The sequence below is a fragment of the Bos taurus genome, chromosome 17 (genome assembly GCF_002263795.3).
Source record: "Bos taurus isolate L1 Dominette 01449 registration number 42190680 breed Hereford chromosome 17, ARS-UCD2.0, whole genome shotgun sequence".
Lineage (NCBI taxonomy): Eukaryota > Metazoa > Chordata > Mammalia > Artiodactyla > Bovidae > Bos > Bos taurus.
Window position 1 is genome coordinate 62244172 of NC_037344.1, and position 15512 is coordinate 62259683.

Sequence of the window (15512 nt, forward strand, 5' to 3'; positions counted from 1 at the left end):
ATCATTTTACTTTAGTTGTCTTTTAATAACAGCTTTATTGAGATATAAAGTCACATACCAGAATGCTCATCCTTTAAAGTGTACAATTCAGTGGTTTGTAGTATGATCGAAAAGTTATGCAGTCATCACCACAAGCAATTTTGGAACATTTTCCTCATGCCAAAATAAAACTCCCATGTCCATTAGCAGTCGCTCTCTACTCTCTGCTCCCTGCAGCCCCTGGTCACCACTACTCTCCTTCCTATCTCTATGATTTTGTCTATTCTTGACAATCCATAGCAATGGATTCCTATATTATAGTTGTAGTCCTCTGTGGTTGGCTTATTTCACCTCACATAAAGTTTTCAAAGCCGTATCATAGCAGATACCAATAGTTTATTTCCTTTGGGCAAAATAACATTTTTTTAATATTGATATATCATAGTTTTTGATTCATCAATTATGAACATCATGTGAATGCAGAGTTCCAAAGAATAGCAAGAAGAGATAAGAAAGCCTTCCTCAGCAATCAGTGCAAAGAAATAGAGGAAAACAACAGAATGGGAAACACTAGAGATCTCTTCAAGAAAATTAGAGATACCGAGGGAACATTTCATGCAAAGATGGGCTTGATAAAGAACAGAAATGGTATGGACCTAACAGATGTCAGAAGATATTAAGAAGAGGTGGCAAGAATACACAGAAGAACTGTACAAAAAGATGTCCCCGACCAAGATAATCACGATGGTGTGATCACTCACCTAGAGCCAGACATCCTGGAATGTGAAGTCAAGTGGGCCTTAGAAAGCATCACTAAGAACAAAGCTAGTAGAGGTGATGGAATTCCAGTTGAGCTATTTGAAATCCTGAAAGATGATGCTGTGAAAGTGCTGCACTCAATATGCCAGCAAATTTGGAAAACTCAGCAGTGGCCACAGGACTGGAAAAGGTCAGTCTTCATTCCAAAGAAAGGCAATGGCAACGAATGCTCAAACTACCACACAATTGCACTCATCTCACAAGCTAGTCAAGTAATGCTCAAAATTCTCCAAGCCAGGCTTCAGCAATACGTGAACCGTGAACTTCCAGATGTTCAAGCTGGTTTTAGAAAAGGCAGAGGAACCAGAGATCAAATTGCCAACATCCGCTGGATCATGGAAAAAGCAAGAGAGTTCCAGAAAAACATCTATTTCTGCTTTACTGACTATGCCAAAGCCTTTGACTGTGTGGATCACAACATACTGTGGAAAATTCTGAAAGAGATGGGAATACCAGACCACCTGACCTGCCTCTTGAGAAACCTATATGCAAGTCAGGAAGCAACAGTTAGAACTGGACATGGAACAACAGACTGGTTCCAAATAGGAAAAGGAGTACGTCAAGGCTGTATATTGTCACCCCGCTTATTTAACTCATATGCAGAGTACATCATGAGAAACGCTAGGCTTGAAGAAGCACAAGCTGGAATCAAGATTGCCGGGAGAAATATCAATAACCTCAGATATGCAGATGACACCACCCTTATGGCAGAAAGTGAAGAGGAACTCAAAAGCCTCTTGATGAAAGTGAAAGAGGAGAGTGTAAAAGTTGGCTTAAAGCTCAACATTCAGAAAACGAAGATCATGGCATCTGGTCCCATCAGTTCATGAGAAATAGATGGGGAAACAGTGGAAACAGTGTCAGACTTTATTTTGGGGGGGGGCTCCAAAATCACTGCAGATGGTGACTGCAGCCATGAAATTAAAAGACGCTTACTCCTTGGGAGGAAAGTTATGACCAACCTAGACATTACTTTGCCAACAAAGGTCCGTCTAGTCAAGGCTATGGTTTTTCCAGTAGTCATGTGTGGAAGTGAGAGTTGGACTGTGAAGAAAGCTGAGCGCCGAAGAATCGATGCTTTTGAACTGTGGTGCTGGAGAAGACTCTTGAGAGTCCCTTGGACTGCAAGGAGATGCAGCCAGTCCATCCTAAAGGAGATCAGCCCTGGGTGTTCTTTGCAAGGACTGATGCTGAAGCTGAAGCTCCAATACTTTGTCCACCTGATGCGAAGAACTCACTCGTTGGAGAAGACCCTGATGCTGGGAAAGATTGAAGGCGGGAGGAGAAGGGGACGACAGAGGATGAGATGGTTGGATGGCGTCGTCAGCTCAATGGACATGAGTTTGAGCAAGCTCCGGGAGTTGGCTGATTGACAAGGAAGCCTGGCGTGCTGCAGTCCATGAGGTTGCAACTTAGCGACTGAGTAACAACAACAACCGCTCACATAATTTGCCCTTTTAAAACAGGGTGTCTTGTTGAGTTGTAAGAGTTCTAAATGTTTCATGGGTACTAGCTGACCTCCGTCGGTATGTAATTTACAAATGTTTTCTCCGATTCTGTGGGCTTTTGCACTTTCTCAATGGTTACCTCTTAGAGTGGAAAATTATCTCATTTTTTTCTTTGGATTTTTTTCATTCTGTTAAAACATTCAGAATATAAAATTTTCCATTTTAACCAATTTTAAGTGTACACGTCAGTGGTACTAAGTAACGTCCCTGGTGTGCTACGTTCAGTTCAGTTCAGTCGCTCAGTTGTGTCCGACTCTTTGCGGCCCCGTGAACCGCAGCACGCCAGGTCTCCCTGTCCATCACCAACTCCCGGAGTCCACCCAAACCCATGTCCATTGAGTCGGTGATACCATCCAACCATTTCATCCTCTGTCGTCCCCTTCTCCTGCCCTCAATCTTTCCCAGCATCGGGGTCTTTTCAAATGAGTCAGCTCTTCACATCAGGTGGCCAAAGTATTGGAGTTTCAGCTTCAACATCAGTCCTACCAATGAACACCCAGGACTGATCTCCTTTAGGATGGACTGGTTGGATCTCCTTGCAGTCCAAGGGACTCTCAAGAGTCTTCTGCAGCACCACAGTTCAAAAGCATCAATTCTTACCACTGTCCATCTCCAGGACTCTTTTCGTTATGTAAAAATGAAACTATACTCATTAAAGTATAAATCCCCATTATCTTCTTTCCCTTCGCCCCTAGCAACCTCTATCCTACTTTCTGTCTGTATGATTTTACTACACAAGTACATCATTTAAGTGGAATCTGACAGTATTTGTCTTCTTGCGACAAGCTTATTTCACTTAGCATAATGTCCTCAAGATCCATCCATGTTGTGGCAGTTTGCAGACTTTCCTCTTTTTTATGGGTGAATAATATTCCATTGTATGTACAGCCCACCTTTCGCTTCTCCATTCACCCCTCTGTGGGCACTCAGGTTGCTTCCACATTTTAGCTGTTGTGAATAATGCTGCTCTGAACATTACATGTATGGACATACAAAGCTCTCTTTGGGATCCTGCTTTGCATCCTTCTGGGCTTATACCTAGAAGTGAACTTGCTGGATCACATGGTCATTCTATTTTTAATATCTTTCAGGAGCTACCATACCATTCCACAGCAGCTGTAGCATTTTACCTTCCCACCAGTAGGGCACAAGTGTTCCAGTTTTCTCCACCTCCTCTCCAACATTGTTCTTTTCTGTTTTCTTTTGTTTTTGTAGTGGTCATGCTAATGGATATGAGGTGGCATCTCATTGTAGTTCAGCTTGACATTTCCCTAAGGATGCGTGACATCGAGCATCTTTTCATATGCGAAAGGTCATTTGTGTATCTTCTTTGGAGAAATTTCCATTTGAGTCCTTTGCCCATGTTTTGAATCAGGCTGTGTGGTTTTTTGTTGTTGAGTTTTAGGAGTTTTCGCTATGTATTTTGGATAGTAGTTCCTTATCAGATATATGATTGGCAACTATTTTCTCTCATTCTGTGGGTGGCCTTTTCACTCTGTGAATATATAGTAATTTTGGATGCACAAAATTTAAGTATTTTCCTAAAGTCCATCTTGTCTGTTTTTCTTCGGTTTCTGTGCTTTTGGTGTCATAGCTGAGAAACCTTTGCCAAATCCAGTGCCGTGAAACTTTTGCCTTACGCTTTCTCCTATGAGGTTTATAGGAACACAGGTTTCCTGAATGGGGATTCTCCAGGAGCCTGCCAGACACGCAAACTAGTAGTCATGCTATGGGTAGGCTTTTGAGGGAGCTCCAGACCGTTCTGTCCATTCTACCAGGCTGCCTGTTTTCACAGCCGTTGCAGTTGAGACGATGCAGTTGAGCTGTACTTGAGATGACTCGTGGGCACCTGAGGAGACGGCTATGGGAGTTGGGTAGTTAAAAGTTCACACACCTCACTGCTCTCACCAAGATTGAGCTGTTTTGTTGTTGTATGACCTAGACAGTTTCCACACTTGCAAAAAAGTTGACTGTGACTGTTTTTGCCAGTGTTACCACTGCTTTTGTGGAGGAGGGGGCTTCTGTAGACCCTTATTTTGACCTTTTGGAAGTGCTTCCCATTTCCCCTCTTCACTTGATATGAAGCCAGATGAATGCAGTGTTAATGCAAAGCCTCTTTAGTTCCACAGTAGTATTTAAGCTTCCTAGGTGCTTTTGTGTGCCACTGTGATTCATTCCTTTCCGTTGCTGTACTCCTCTGTTTCTCTGTGTGGATCTGTCACAATTTAACGTCCATTGTATTATCTGTGAATACAACGTGGAGTTCTTTTGGAATACTGTGAACTATGCTTCTGTGTCCATTATTATCTAGTCAGAGGATGCAGATGTCAGGGTAGAAAGGTCAAGGGTATTCAGTATATGCTATTTCAAAGTGGCTGCCAGTTTACATTTCTAAAGCAATTGATGAATTTCCACTGTTCCGTGGTAATACTTGGAATTTCCTTCTTCTGCAATCAGTCTTGTGAGTGTATAGTGATATCTCTCTACGGCTAGATAAGCTGCATTTCTCTGAATACTAAAGAGATTGGACACCTTCACAAATGGGTTCGGGCCCATCTTTTGCATTTTGACTCCACTGGAATAAGCTTTCACCCCCATGCATCCATCCAAACTGCCAGCTCCGGAATGTCAGTGGATAAACAACTCTCCGTTGTCAAATCAAATGATCAACATGGGGCCCTCAGGCTATGGACCTACCAGCAACTTTTAAAGATAATGGGTGGGTTCTGACTTGCTTTTTAAAAGAATCACTCTGTCTGCTGGGTGGAAAATAGACTACTTTGGGAGCAGAGAGGTCAGGTAAATACTTGTGCATTTGTCTAGGAGACAGTGATGGTGATACAGGCTCCACTCCTTACCAACTCTAGAGCAGAACTCTCCAGACTCTGTTTCTTTGTATTCACGATGGACTCTCATATTGTGCACGGGAGGATGAAATTAAGGGTGCGTGTAGAGTACTTAGCACCGTGTCAGTGATGTTACGTGTGCTTGGGGGTATTGCTAGGGGTAGAGCATCTGACTGCACACACTGTCTTGCGTAGAGTTGGTGATGTTACATGTGCTTTGTTCTCTCTTTACACACAGTTGACCCCACTCCAAAGCTCTGTTTCTTTAGACTGTCAATCAGCAATATATTAACTTAAAAATCAGAAATAAACATAAGTGGAAAAACAGAAAAAAAAATCAATAATTATTAATTCCAGCTGAACTCCACTCTAGACTAGGTTGTCTCTTGCCTCAGTGCTCTCCTTCCCTCATGCACCACCCCCATGCATCCAAGGTGATCAGATCCCCCTGGAGCAGATGTAGCCCCTTCTAAGAGAGCCGCAAAATAAAGAAGCCCCAAGGACTAGGCACTATGGAGTCTGAAGTGATGCTTCTTAAAATAGCTTTTTATTTAAAATCATTTCCTATTCATGAATAGTAATTGTTGAAGCAAATTAGATTACTGAACAGATAACATTCTTTAAATAATACGTATGAGTGGGATGAATGATCCTGTGATAATCTTAGGTGCAAATAATAGTGTATATCAAACAGTGCAGATGGAAGATAGTATGCTGTGAACAGTAATTTCAGGTCAGAAATTGGCCCAACTAAAAGATGACATTGATAAGTATGATTCATGAGGAGAACTTACATAAAATTGTTTCGTGAAATGGGAAAAAGCGAAAGTGTAGAATATTTTACATACGAGTTCACATATGAATATATAACAAATTAATAAAGTGAATACTGAAAACCTTGTCATCCTGTTCCTATGTTGTTAAGTTTCTGTAGACTATTCCTGTCAGAGTTACAGGGTCCATCAGTTGTCACTTCACCTTTGCTTCTGTGAGTGCCTTATTCCCACTCAGTGCTTGAGACATTTGATACTTTTGAATTCTTCCTCCAGTACACTTCTGCCTTTGGTTATCCTTGTCCTTCACCTGCTGCCTCTTGTGATACTGGCTGTCCTGGTGGTGGGGCATCCAGTGGGGGTCCTGCTGGTGGAGGAGCCTCCATTGGGGGTCGTGCCTCTGGTGGGGGTGGTGCCTGTGTGGGTCCCTCTGATGTGGGTGCTTCCGGAGGTGGTGCCCCTGGCGGCGATGGCTCTGGTGGCGGGCCCTGCTCTGGTGGCGGGCCCTGTTCTGGTGGGGGATCCTGCTCTGGTGGGGGCCCCTTCTGACCCCTCTTGTATCCCCACTGGGAGGAGCTCCATTATGAATACCTCACTACTGGTTTCCTCTGTAGTCTCATCTGAGATACCCCTGGGGTCTCTACTGATTCAATTCCAGTCCTGAGGCTAATAAATAGTATTGCAATTATCAAAAGTACTAAAAGTAGTGAAGGGACTATGAAAACAACGTTGCCAATACCTTGAATCTCATAACTGCGTCTCTTTGGAGTTTCACTTTCACCTCCACTTGAAAGCTGAATTGATATCCTAGGAGGACCACTGTCTACACTACCACCTTCTCCTGGATCTTTGCAGTCGGGGGGCGCATAGCCATCCTCACAGTGGCAGTGCCTAAAATTGTTGCAAACTCCTTTCCCGTTACACAGTTCTGTTGTCTCACAGTTGTACCCAAGTGAGGTGTAATCAGTACACAAGTGATTCATGCAGACTTTGTGTGGGGCACAGAGAGTGCCAGTGTGTGCATCTCCATCATCAGGGACATCAGCAGTGCCATAGGCATCCATGCTCCAGCACCAGTCATCTTTGTGAGCGACCTGGATCAGTGTATGATTGGGTTTGAGTTGTGGTATCTCTCTAACATTTGTACATATAAGTTTGCCACAAAATATGTTATCATCTGCACACTTCAGATATGTTAACCTCGGTGAGCTGGTGGTACCACAGTTTCCAAACCGGTCCCCTCTTGTGTTCATTGAAACGTAACACATTTCTGGGGCAGACCTTGCAGGGGACCCGTATATATCCATGCATTGATTGTCAGGGTTCTTACACCGACCTCCAGCACAGTAGTGAATTCTGTCACACATGGTACCATCTAGCTTATAGCTGTCTCTGGGACATTCTCCCGAGGAACCATTACAATACTCTGGGAGGTCACACTCTCCCAGAGCAGCACGGCACATGAATCCCTGGTATCTCAGGCGACATTTATCACAGCAGAGTCCATCACTACATTCTGCATGCTCTCTCAGCTGACATCTGGTGTCACAGCATGGGTGCCTTTCACAGTTAGAACCACAGTCACACTGCTCAGGTCCTTCTACAATGCCATCGCCACAGCGGGAAGCCCTCCGTAAGCGGCCTTTGTGCCCAGGCTTGTTGAACAGGCAGGCCCCCTTGTGTTCCCAGAGGAACCGGTGGAAGAAGTCAGAGCTGCAGTTGCTGAAGCCACTTTCTTTAGTGATGTTTTCACGCATGAGGCAGAAGGGCCGGTCTTTACACATGCAGGCCGGATGGTCGTGCCGAATACCCAAGTTGTGTCCGAGCTCATGGACCATGAGCGCTGCAAACAGGAGGACATCCTCGTGGTGGAAGGATTCCACGGCTGCCGCAAAATCACTGGAGCAGGCACCACTGAGAAATGCCTGCCCCGTATCCTCTCTAGGATGCTGTCCCACGATCATGTGGGCAACATCATGCTTCACACGATGGAAGAGCTTCTCTTGTCTCCAGCTGTTGAAATTCCTGAGTGCAACTTGCAGGTCCACGGGGACCTCTGTGAGGTCCCCCTCCGTCCAAATCTCCATTCCAGCCAGCACCACCTCTGTGTTTATTCCCCTTGTGAAGCTGTTGGCCAGAGCGATGATGTCCATTACTCTCTGGACTGTCTGATTGACGTCACTGCCCCACATTTGGAACCGCTGGTTGTTGACCACCACAAACATCTCCACGTACTTGGTATGTGACCACAAGTCGGATGGCACCTGCCAGCTGTGAGGCTTGCCGCTCTCTGGTCGCCGGCTGGTGGACGCCACTTGGCTGTCTTTGGACGTGACGCCACAGGAGACTCGAGCTTCGTGGGCCATGGCGTACAACAGGTGTTCAAACCGTTTGGAAGAGTGCACGGGCTCAAGGCCATAGGATTTTCCCTCCTTAATCAGGAGGCCCCTGAGGCCTGAACAGGTGTTGACAGAAACAAAAGAACCTGGGACTCCTTCTATGTAGCCTTCGTAGTGACAGTCCCGCGAGATGAGAGGCATTTCTTGCCCCAGGATGCCATCGTGGTAGCTGAAGACCGGGAAGTTATCCACAAAGTAGTCTGTCTTCAGCGTCAGGTGAATCAGCTGCCTCTGGCCCTGCATAAATAGCACATAGGAGAGCTTTTCCACTTGGTCTTCCCTTCCTTCCACTGTCAGACTCTTGGGAATGACTACTTCATAGGAAGAGTGATATGGTGAGCCCAGGTCACAGTACAGGCTTGGCAGAGAAATCAGTACCAAGAACAACAGGATCCCCAACCTGGCACATGAAAGTCCTGGCACCAGGGCCAGCCTCAAGCCCTTCATGTGAGGAGCCCAAGTTTGAAGCACTCTGATAGCCTCAAACATAGGCAGTTGCCTTTTTCATAGAGAAGGCAGTACAGAGGCAGAGTCTCTCACTGCGACTCTCACAGAGTCAGACGCTGCCACTGACATGGCCCTAGTGATCAGGTGACGATGCAGGGCTTGTTTCCAACAGAAGCAGTTGCTCTCCCTGGCATGCTGAGCCTGGGAAATTTAGCTGTTAGCCCCAGATCTATGCTGGGTCCCTACTGGGTGGGTGCTGCCCAACTCTTGAGTCTTACAGACCTTGGGGCTGTGTTTCTGTTGTTTTTCTCTCTTGGTCTTCAGTGGTTTCCTTACTATATGACCCCCTTCCAACAGCAATGGTTTTAATGGTCCGTGGCTGGTTCGTCTACCCAAGTAGACGGCCTCTAATGGTTTCAAGTCAGTAGTTTTACTCAAGCAAATTATCCTGTCCTCAGCCCAGTCCACACTATTCCTGATATCCATTAATCTGCTCATTCTCTGAAACCCAACATTCTGGCAGGAGGTCAGGGGGGAGGGGATGGGGATTCTTTGGGGACCCAGAGCGGGATGATGCTCTTTGTTGCCCACTGCCGCTTTTCCCAGTATCTGCAGCACTGACAGCATTTCTTCTCAGTCCAGTCCTCCTTTGTCAGGGTCGGTTTTTTTTGTTTAATTCAAGCAAACTTCTACATGGGTGCAGAAATTCTCCTTCATTCACTTTTTTCATGACAGATGAGTTTAGACATTTTATATCTGCATATAACATAATTTTCCTCCAATAAGAAGTATTCTGAATGTATAGACATACTAACTGTTAAATGAAAGAAGCTCAGTTTCACTATGGAGACTAACAAGTGACTAGGATCGAAATTCAGTTTCTCCCAACATAAAAACAAATTCTGGAGTAAAACTAAACTCTGAATAACCAGGTTATCTAATTACCATTTCATCAAGAAAATAAAAATGCACTGTATAAGAATTTTTTGAAGACCTCTTTGTTTTTGTAACTAAAACTGAACCATACTGTCTATGAATGTCTTTTGATTTTGATGTTGATCTGTTATATTTAGTAGTATAGATTTAAAAGGAAAAAAGGGAAAAAAAGCTTTATCTATCATGTTCTTTGCTGTTATTCTTTTTTGCATCCTAATATCAACTAAAGTAAGACTCTACACATCTTTTATCTTGCATTAAAATAATTTTATATTAAGTCAAATACTTACAATATAAAACCTTCAAAATAAGGGTAAGGAATATAAGTACCGCACAAAAATGGAGAGATGCACTATAGAATTTGAAAAAGAATGGTATACGAGATCTCAGATATAAGCATGAGCACATGAACTCACTAACCCTTTCTAGTTAATAATGTTTAATTCCTAACACAGACAAGGAAATGTATCCATATCTAGCAAGAAAATTAATACCATATCACCCATTAAAATTTACAGCAAAAATGGTGAAATGATTTCTAGGTGTATTTCCTTCCTCCTTGTATTTTATATAAGAGAAAAGCCTCTTAAAAGTATGTAACTTGGAAACTATTACAGATTTTAGATGTTCCCCTGTTCTTAAGTAAACAGACAGGACAAATTTGATCAAGTCATTTTGTGGGACAAAAGAATCAAATCAATAATGAAAGACCACTTCTACTATGTAAATAAATAAAAATATAATTAAAATTAAATATCCAGTTTTCCAATTCTCAAATTGAAACATTTTCATCAATACACATGTACGCAAAAGTATTCACACGCAGGATCTGATTTAAATCATTTGACTTCAATAATTCCTTCAACTTGTTCTATCTCAAATGAATACAAAAACAAATTTCTTTTTTAAAAAGCATTTCCTCCTATCTGCATGTTTCAGACAATTAACTTCTGACAAGTGTTTCCTAGCTTATAAAATACATTAGCCAGAAAAATACAAATGTTGTTCCACATCAAATAGATTAACAATTGTGGTAAAATCTAAAGGTATTTGAGTGATAAGTAATGGTTATATAGTAAACAGAGGGTTGGCAAATCATGTAGGAAAACTGAAGACTCTAAACCTCCTGCCTATGAGAACTGTTCTTAGAATTTGAACTTTCTGCAGATACAGGCATTAGAGGGACAGGTCAAAAGAGACAAGGATGATTTTGTTTCATTTCCAGTACATGTTAATTTTGCTTTATTACCAAACCTGACTGGTAAAGTTAAAGCAGAATATGCTACTGGTCTACAAACTTCCCATAAACAAAACCCCACTTTAAAGACCAAACAGTGCTGAGTCTTTTGGAACCTCCGGTTTTGTCATGGAGCTCTGTGTCAGGTAGGACCCACTTTTAAACACCCTCCAGGGTATTCCATGGACTTCCCTGGTGGCTCAGTTGGTAAAAGCGTCTGCCTACAATGCAAGAGACCTGGGTTTGATCCCTGGGTCAGGAAGATCCCCCTGGAAAAGGAAATGGCAACCCACTCCAGTACTCTTGCCTGGAAAATCCCATGGACCAAAGGAGGAGCCTCGTAGGCTACAGTCCACGGGGTCACAAAGAGTCAGACACAACTGAGCCACTTCACTTTCAGGCTATTCTAAAACTTTGAGCATAACCCTCTGGACACTCTACTCATTTGGGGGGCCAGTTTAATTCAGCCTAAAGAAACATGAGCAACCTCTGTTCAGAGTAAAAGGAAGCATCTTTTGGATGCCCTTTTAGATCATACCTAAAATTCACTACACAGGGAAATCATCCTGAGCCTTTAGAAGACACCTAAATAGCAAATTTGAGAAGTTAATGGTAGACTAGTTCCTCTGTTAGAAGGTTCCTCTGAAGAAAAAGAAGAGTAACAAAGTTAGTTACTGCCTTCCTCACCCCAGGGAATACTGAAGTGAAAGTCACTTAGTTCTTTCCAACTCTTTGCAACCCCATGGACTATACAATCCATGGAATTCTCCAGGCCAGAATACTGGAATGGGTAGCCTTTCCCTTCTCCAGGGGCTCTTCCCAACCCAGGGATCAAACCTAGGTCTCCCACATTGCAGGCAGATTCTTTACAAGCTGAGCCACAAGAAAAGCCCACAAATACTGAACGTCTGCAATAAAATAAGAAACATAACAGGGATTCAGTTGTTCCAGAAACAAGTGCAGTTTTTCCTGATTGCAGAAAGTGATTTATAAGACTGCATTTCACTGAAAAACAGAATTCAACTTTTAATTCAACTCTCAGCTAAGTTTTTTGGTTTGTTTTTCTCTGCTGCCTGTTAGATTTTGCCATGTTTAAAAGTATTGAATTCTCTTTACAGGGTATCCATTTATGAGTTATCAGTCACCTGAGATTAGTGAGTCTTACCTCAAAAAACACCATGGATTAAAAATTCCCCAAAATATGAGGGAACTGATGTATAAGGTAATTCCTAAAAGATATTATTTTTATCGTGTATTACTACACTCATTGACACACATATGTGTGTCATAACCCATGACATAACCCAATGTCATACTGAAGACATATTAGGAAAGTGGAAGAGTTAGAAAGTAAGTGAGCTCTGTGGGGTTGACTTCGATTGAAGAGAATGTGGTGGGATGAAACTGAGTAACTGAGGCTACCGAGCCTTTCCTTCTCTGTGAATTGGAGTTTGCCTATTAGTTCTCCCATTTACCAACACTGAACCAACAGCCAAGAACTACTAAAATAAATAAAAATGGTTTGTTATGGAAGCCCATTGCACAACAGCACAGTAGAAAAGCACTGAGCCTTGTTTCTATTCAAGTATCTGATCTCTGGGCCAAAACCATGCTTCCTGAAAATGAAGAGTGCTAAATAAAATACATGCAGTCCAGGGGATGCCAACATGAAACCCAGGCAGAAACGTTAGAGAGAAAAGGTAGCTTTAAGACAGAAACCTGGACCATCTTAGCTGCTAACCCAGTTGTTGTTGTTCAGTCACTAAGTCATGTCCAACTCTTTGTGACCCCCATGGACTGCAGCACACCAGACCTCCTTGTCCCTCACTATCCCTCAGAGTCTATCCCTTCAGAGTTTACCAAGTTCATGTCCATTGAGCTGGTGATGCTATCCAAGCATCTCATCCTCTGCCACCTTCTTCTCCTTTTGCCTTCCATCTTTCCCAGTATCAGGGTCTCTTCCAGTGAGTCAGCTCTTCGCATCAGGTGGCCAAAGTATTAGAACTTCAGCTTCAGCATCAGTCCTTCCCATGAATATCCATTAGTCCAGTTTTTATGATATGTAACTTTCTCAGAAAAATCATTCCATAAAAGGAAGTGAGAAGCAATGGAGCTGGTGAGGGCTTCAGGAAATGGGGAGTGCAAGGTAGGACCTTCAAGGAAGTAGCAGGGCTGAAGCTCTGGTTGAACATGAAAGAATAAACTCAATAGAGAATCCTATTAAAGAAACACATCAATACCTTTTAACAAATATGACAATAAAGAAATGGGACCACTTTTCCCTAGGGAATTAGGGAGAAGAGATACGAGGACTCAGCTCCCTGCCTCTTCCATCACAGGAGTTGGCACCCTCTGAGTTCCATCAGGCAGTTTGCAACACGGATCCACAAAAAATTCTTGGCACCAGAGCTAATCCACCAACAGTGCAGAGAGGAAATACACAGGGCAACTGAAACCAGATTCCACAGTACTTGATTCAGCTCTTTACTACACAGAGAGGTCAAAATAGTCGGTCGTTTGCCTACCACTGGCAAATGGTTTTTGTATGCTTTATTACAAATAAAACAATCTTGCTTGACAATACCGTCAGCTTTGCAACAGATGACTAAACAATCCTAAAGTAATAGTATATCTCTAGGAACTGAGCTTTTCTTAAAACAAATGAACTATATATACTATTAGTAAATCCTGTATCTAAATTTATATAGCATCTTTAAGCAGTGTGGAAATGAAATTATGATTTATTAATTTACATAAAAATTATACATTAATGAATAAATTTTCAAATTCTTTTTAAAAAAAGTCTGAAGCTGTCATTATTGGGATTCGTGGGAAGTGGTTTGCTCTTCTATCACTTGCTTCACAATTTCAGCCAGTTTTAATCGATCTACTTTATCGGTGAATCCACGACCTGAAACCCAAAAAAGGAAAAGGTGAGTCTCCAAACTGTTGGGGAGATGGTAAGATTCTTGACAGGGACCCAATAAGGTACACCTCACTAGTGTCAAATTCACCTTCACCAATGGAAGAACCATCACCAACACCGATCACAAGCAGTTCAAGTCCCCCATTTTTCAGGCAGAGTTGAGCAGCTTATTAACCTGGTCATAAAAATCCAGTGTTCAGTACAACAGCACAGAAGGAAACCACAAAGAGGGAGAAGTTCTTTGTAATATGTGTCTACAACAGAACTCATATCCAGACTATATAAAGAACTCCTGCACATTTATGAGAGGTACAAGTCAACAGAAAAATGGGCAACAGAATAGGCACTTCACAAAATCTAAGTGGCCAGTAAACATTAAAAAGTGCTTAAGCTTATAAGTCATCAGGGAAAGGCCAAGTAAAATGACACTGCAATGCCAACAGTACTTACTAATTAGAATGACTAAAATGAAAAAGACAATAGCAAGTGCTGGTGTGGATCCAGAGTAACTAGAACCCTCAAACCCTGCCAGTGGAGGTATACATTGGTACGACCACTTTGGGAAACTGGTGGCCGTACCTTCTAAAGCCAAACAGATGAATATCCCCGTGAACCAGCAACTCTAATTCTAGATACATAAGAGAAATGAGTTCCCTGATGGTCCACTGGTTGAGTGTCTGCCTGCCAATGCAGGGGACATGGGTCTGATCCCTGATCCAGGAAAATCCCACATGCCACCAGGCAACTAAGCCCATGAACCACAGCTACGGAAGCTCACACACTTTGAGCCAATGCTCTGCAATAAGAGAAGTGAAGCCACTGCAATGAGAAGCCTGCGCACCGCAACTGGAGAGCAGCCCTCGCTCACTGCAACTAGAGAAAGCCTGCGTGAAGCAATGAAGAACCAGTGCAGCTAAAAATAAACAAACGGAAATAAATAAATCTTAAAAAAAGAAGATATATACTAGAGTGTTCAGAGCAGTGCTTTCCTTAATTACCAAAACCTGGAAACAACCCATATATCCATTCAAAAGTAAAATGGATAAATACAAAAACTATGTGGTGTATATATATGGAGAAAAAAACATGAATATAGAGAGAGAACATACATACATTTACATATATATATATATATATAAATGAGAAATGAATTGCTACTACACACAACAATATGGTTGAATCTCACAAACATTGACAAAAAGAAGCCAGATACAAAAGAACATAGACTTGGTCTGACTCCATATACATAAAATATAAAATTAGGCAAAACTGATATACAGTGCTAGAAATTGGGCTCATAATTACCCTGTGGGGAAGGAGGTAGTAGAGGAGGGCATATATTCAGGTGCTGGTTACGTGAGAATGTTCACTTTGTGAAAATTTATTGGAAGTGTGCACCTCAAATGTGGTCACTTTTCTGTATAGATGATTTCAAAATCTTTAAAAAAAAAAAAAAAAATCCTAGAGAAGCTAATTTCCAAGTACAGAAATGGCTGGGCTAGCTTTTGGACTTCTGATGTCCAAAAACCAGGCTCCTTGCCTTGAGCATCTTAGACCTGAAGTCTAGCCTACTACACTAAAAGACAATACAAAAGCAGCTCAAAAAATACACCTCTGCCTCTGCCTGTGGGGGAAAAAATTC

At 42.5% G+C, this 15512-nt stretch overlaps 3 protein-coding genes across 7 annotated transcripts in view; 1 reads left to right on the plus strand and 2 right to left on the minus strand.

Annotated features, from left to right (window-relative positions):
- TMEM116 (transmembrane protein 116) overlaps positions 1 to 15512 on the plus strand; it is a 136640-nt gene that overhangs the window by 101930 nt on the left and 19198 nt on the right. The gene's annotated exons all lie outside the window — the stretch shown is intronic.
- Positions 6492 to 8915, minus strand: LOC112442049 (disintegrin and metalloproteinase domain-containing protein 1a-like). Its single transcript, XM_024977769.2, is given in 1 exon segment — positions 6492 to 8915. A coding segment is annotated over 1 exon segment (2394 nt). The 5' UTR covers positions 8901 to 8915; the 3' UTR covers positions 6492 to 6506.
- MAPKAPK5 (MAPK activated protein kinase 5) overlaps positions 10425 to 15512 on the minus strand; it is a 33659-nt gene continuing 28571 nt past the window's right edge. For 4 of the 5 annotated variants that reach the window (XM_059876102.1, XM_024977368.2, XM_005217897.5 and 1 more), the window contains one exon: positions 10432 to 13855. In XM_059876102.1, coding sequence (XP_059732085.1) covers positions 13761 to 13855 — 95 coding nt within the window. In that variant the 3' untranslated portion in view covers positions 10432 to 13760. 5 annotated transcript variants of the gene reach the window in all.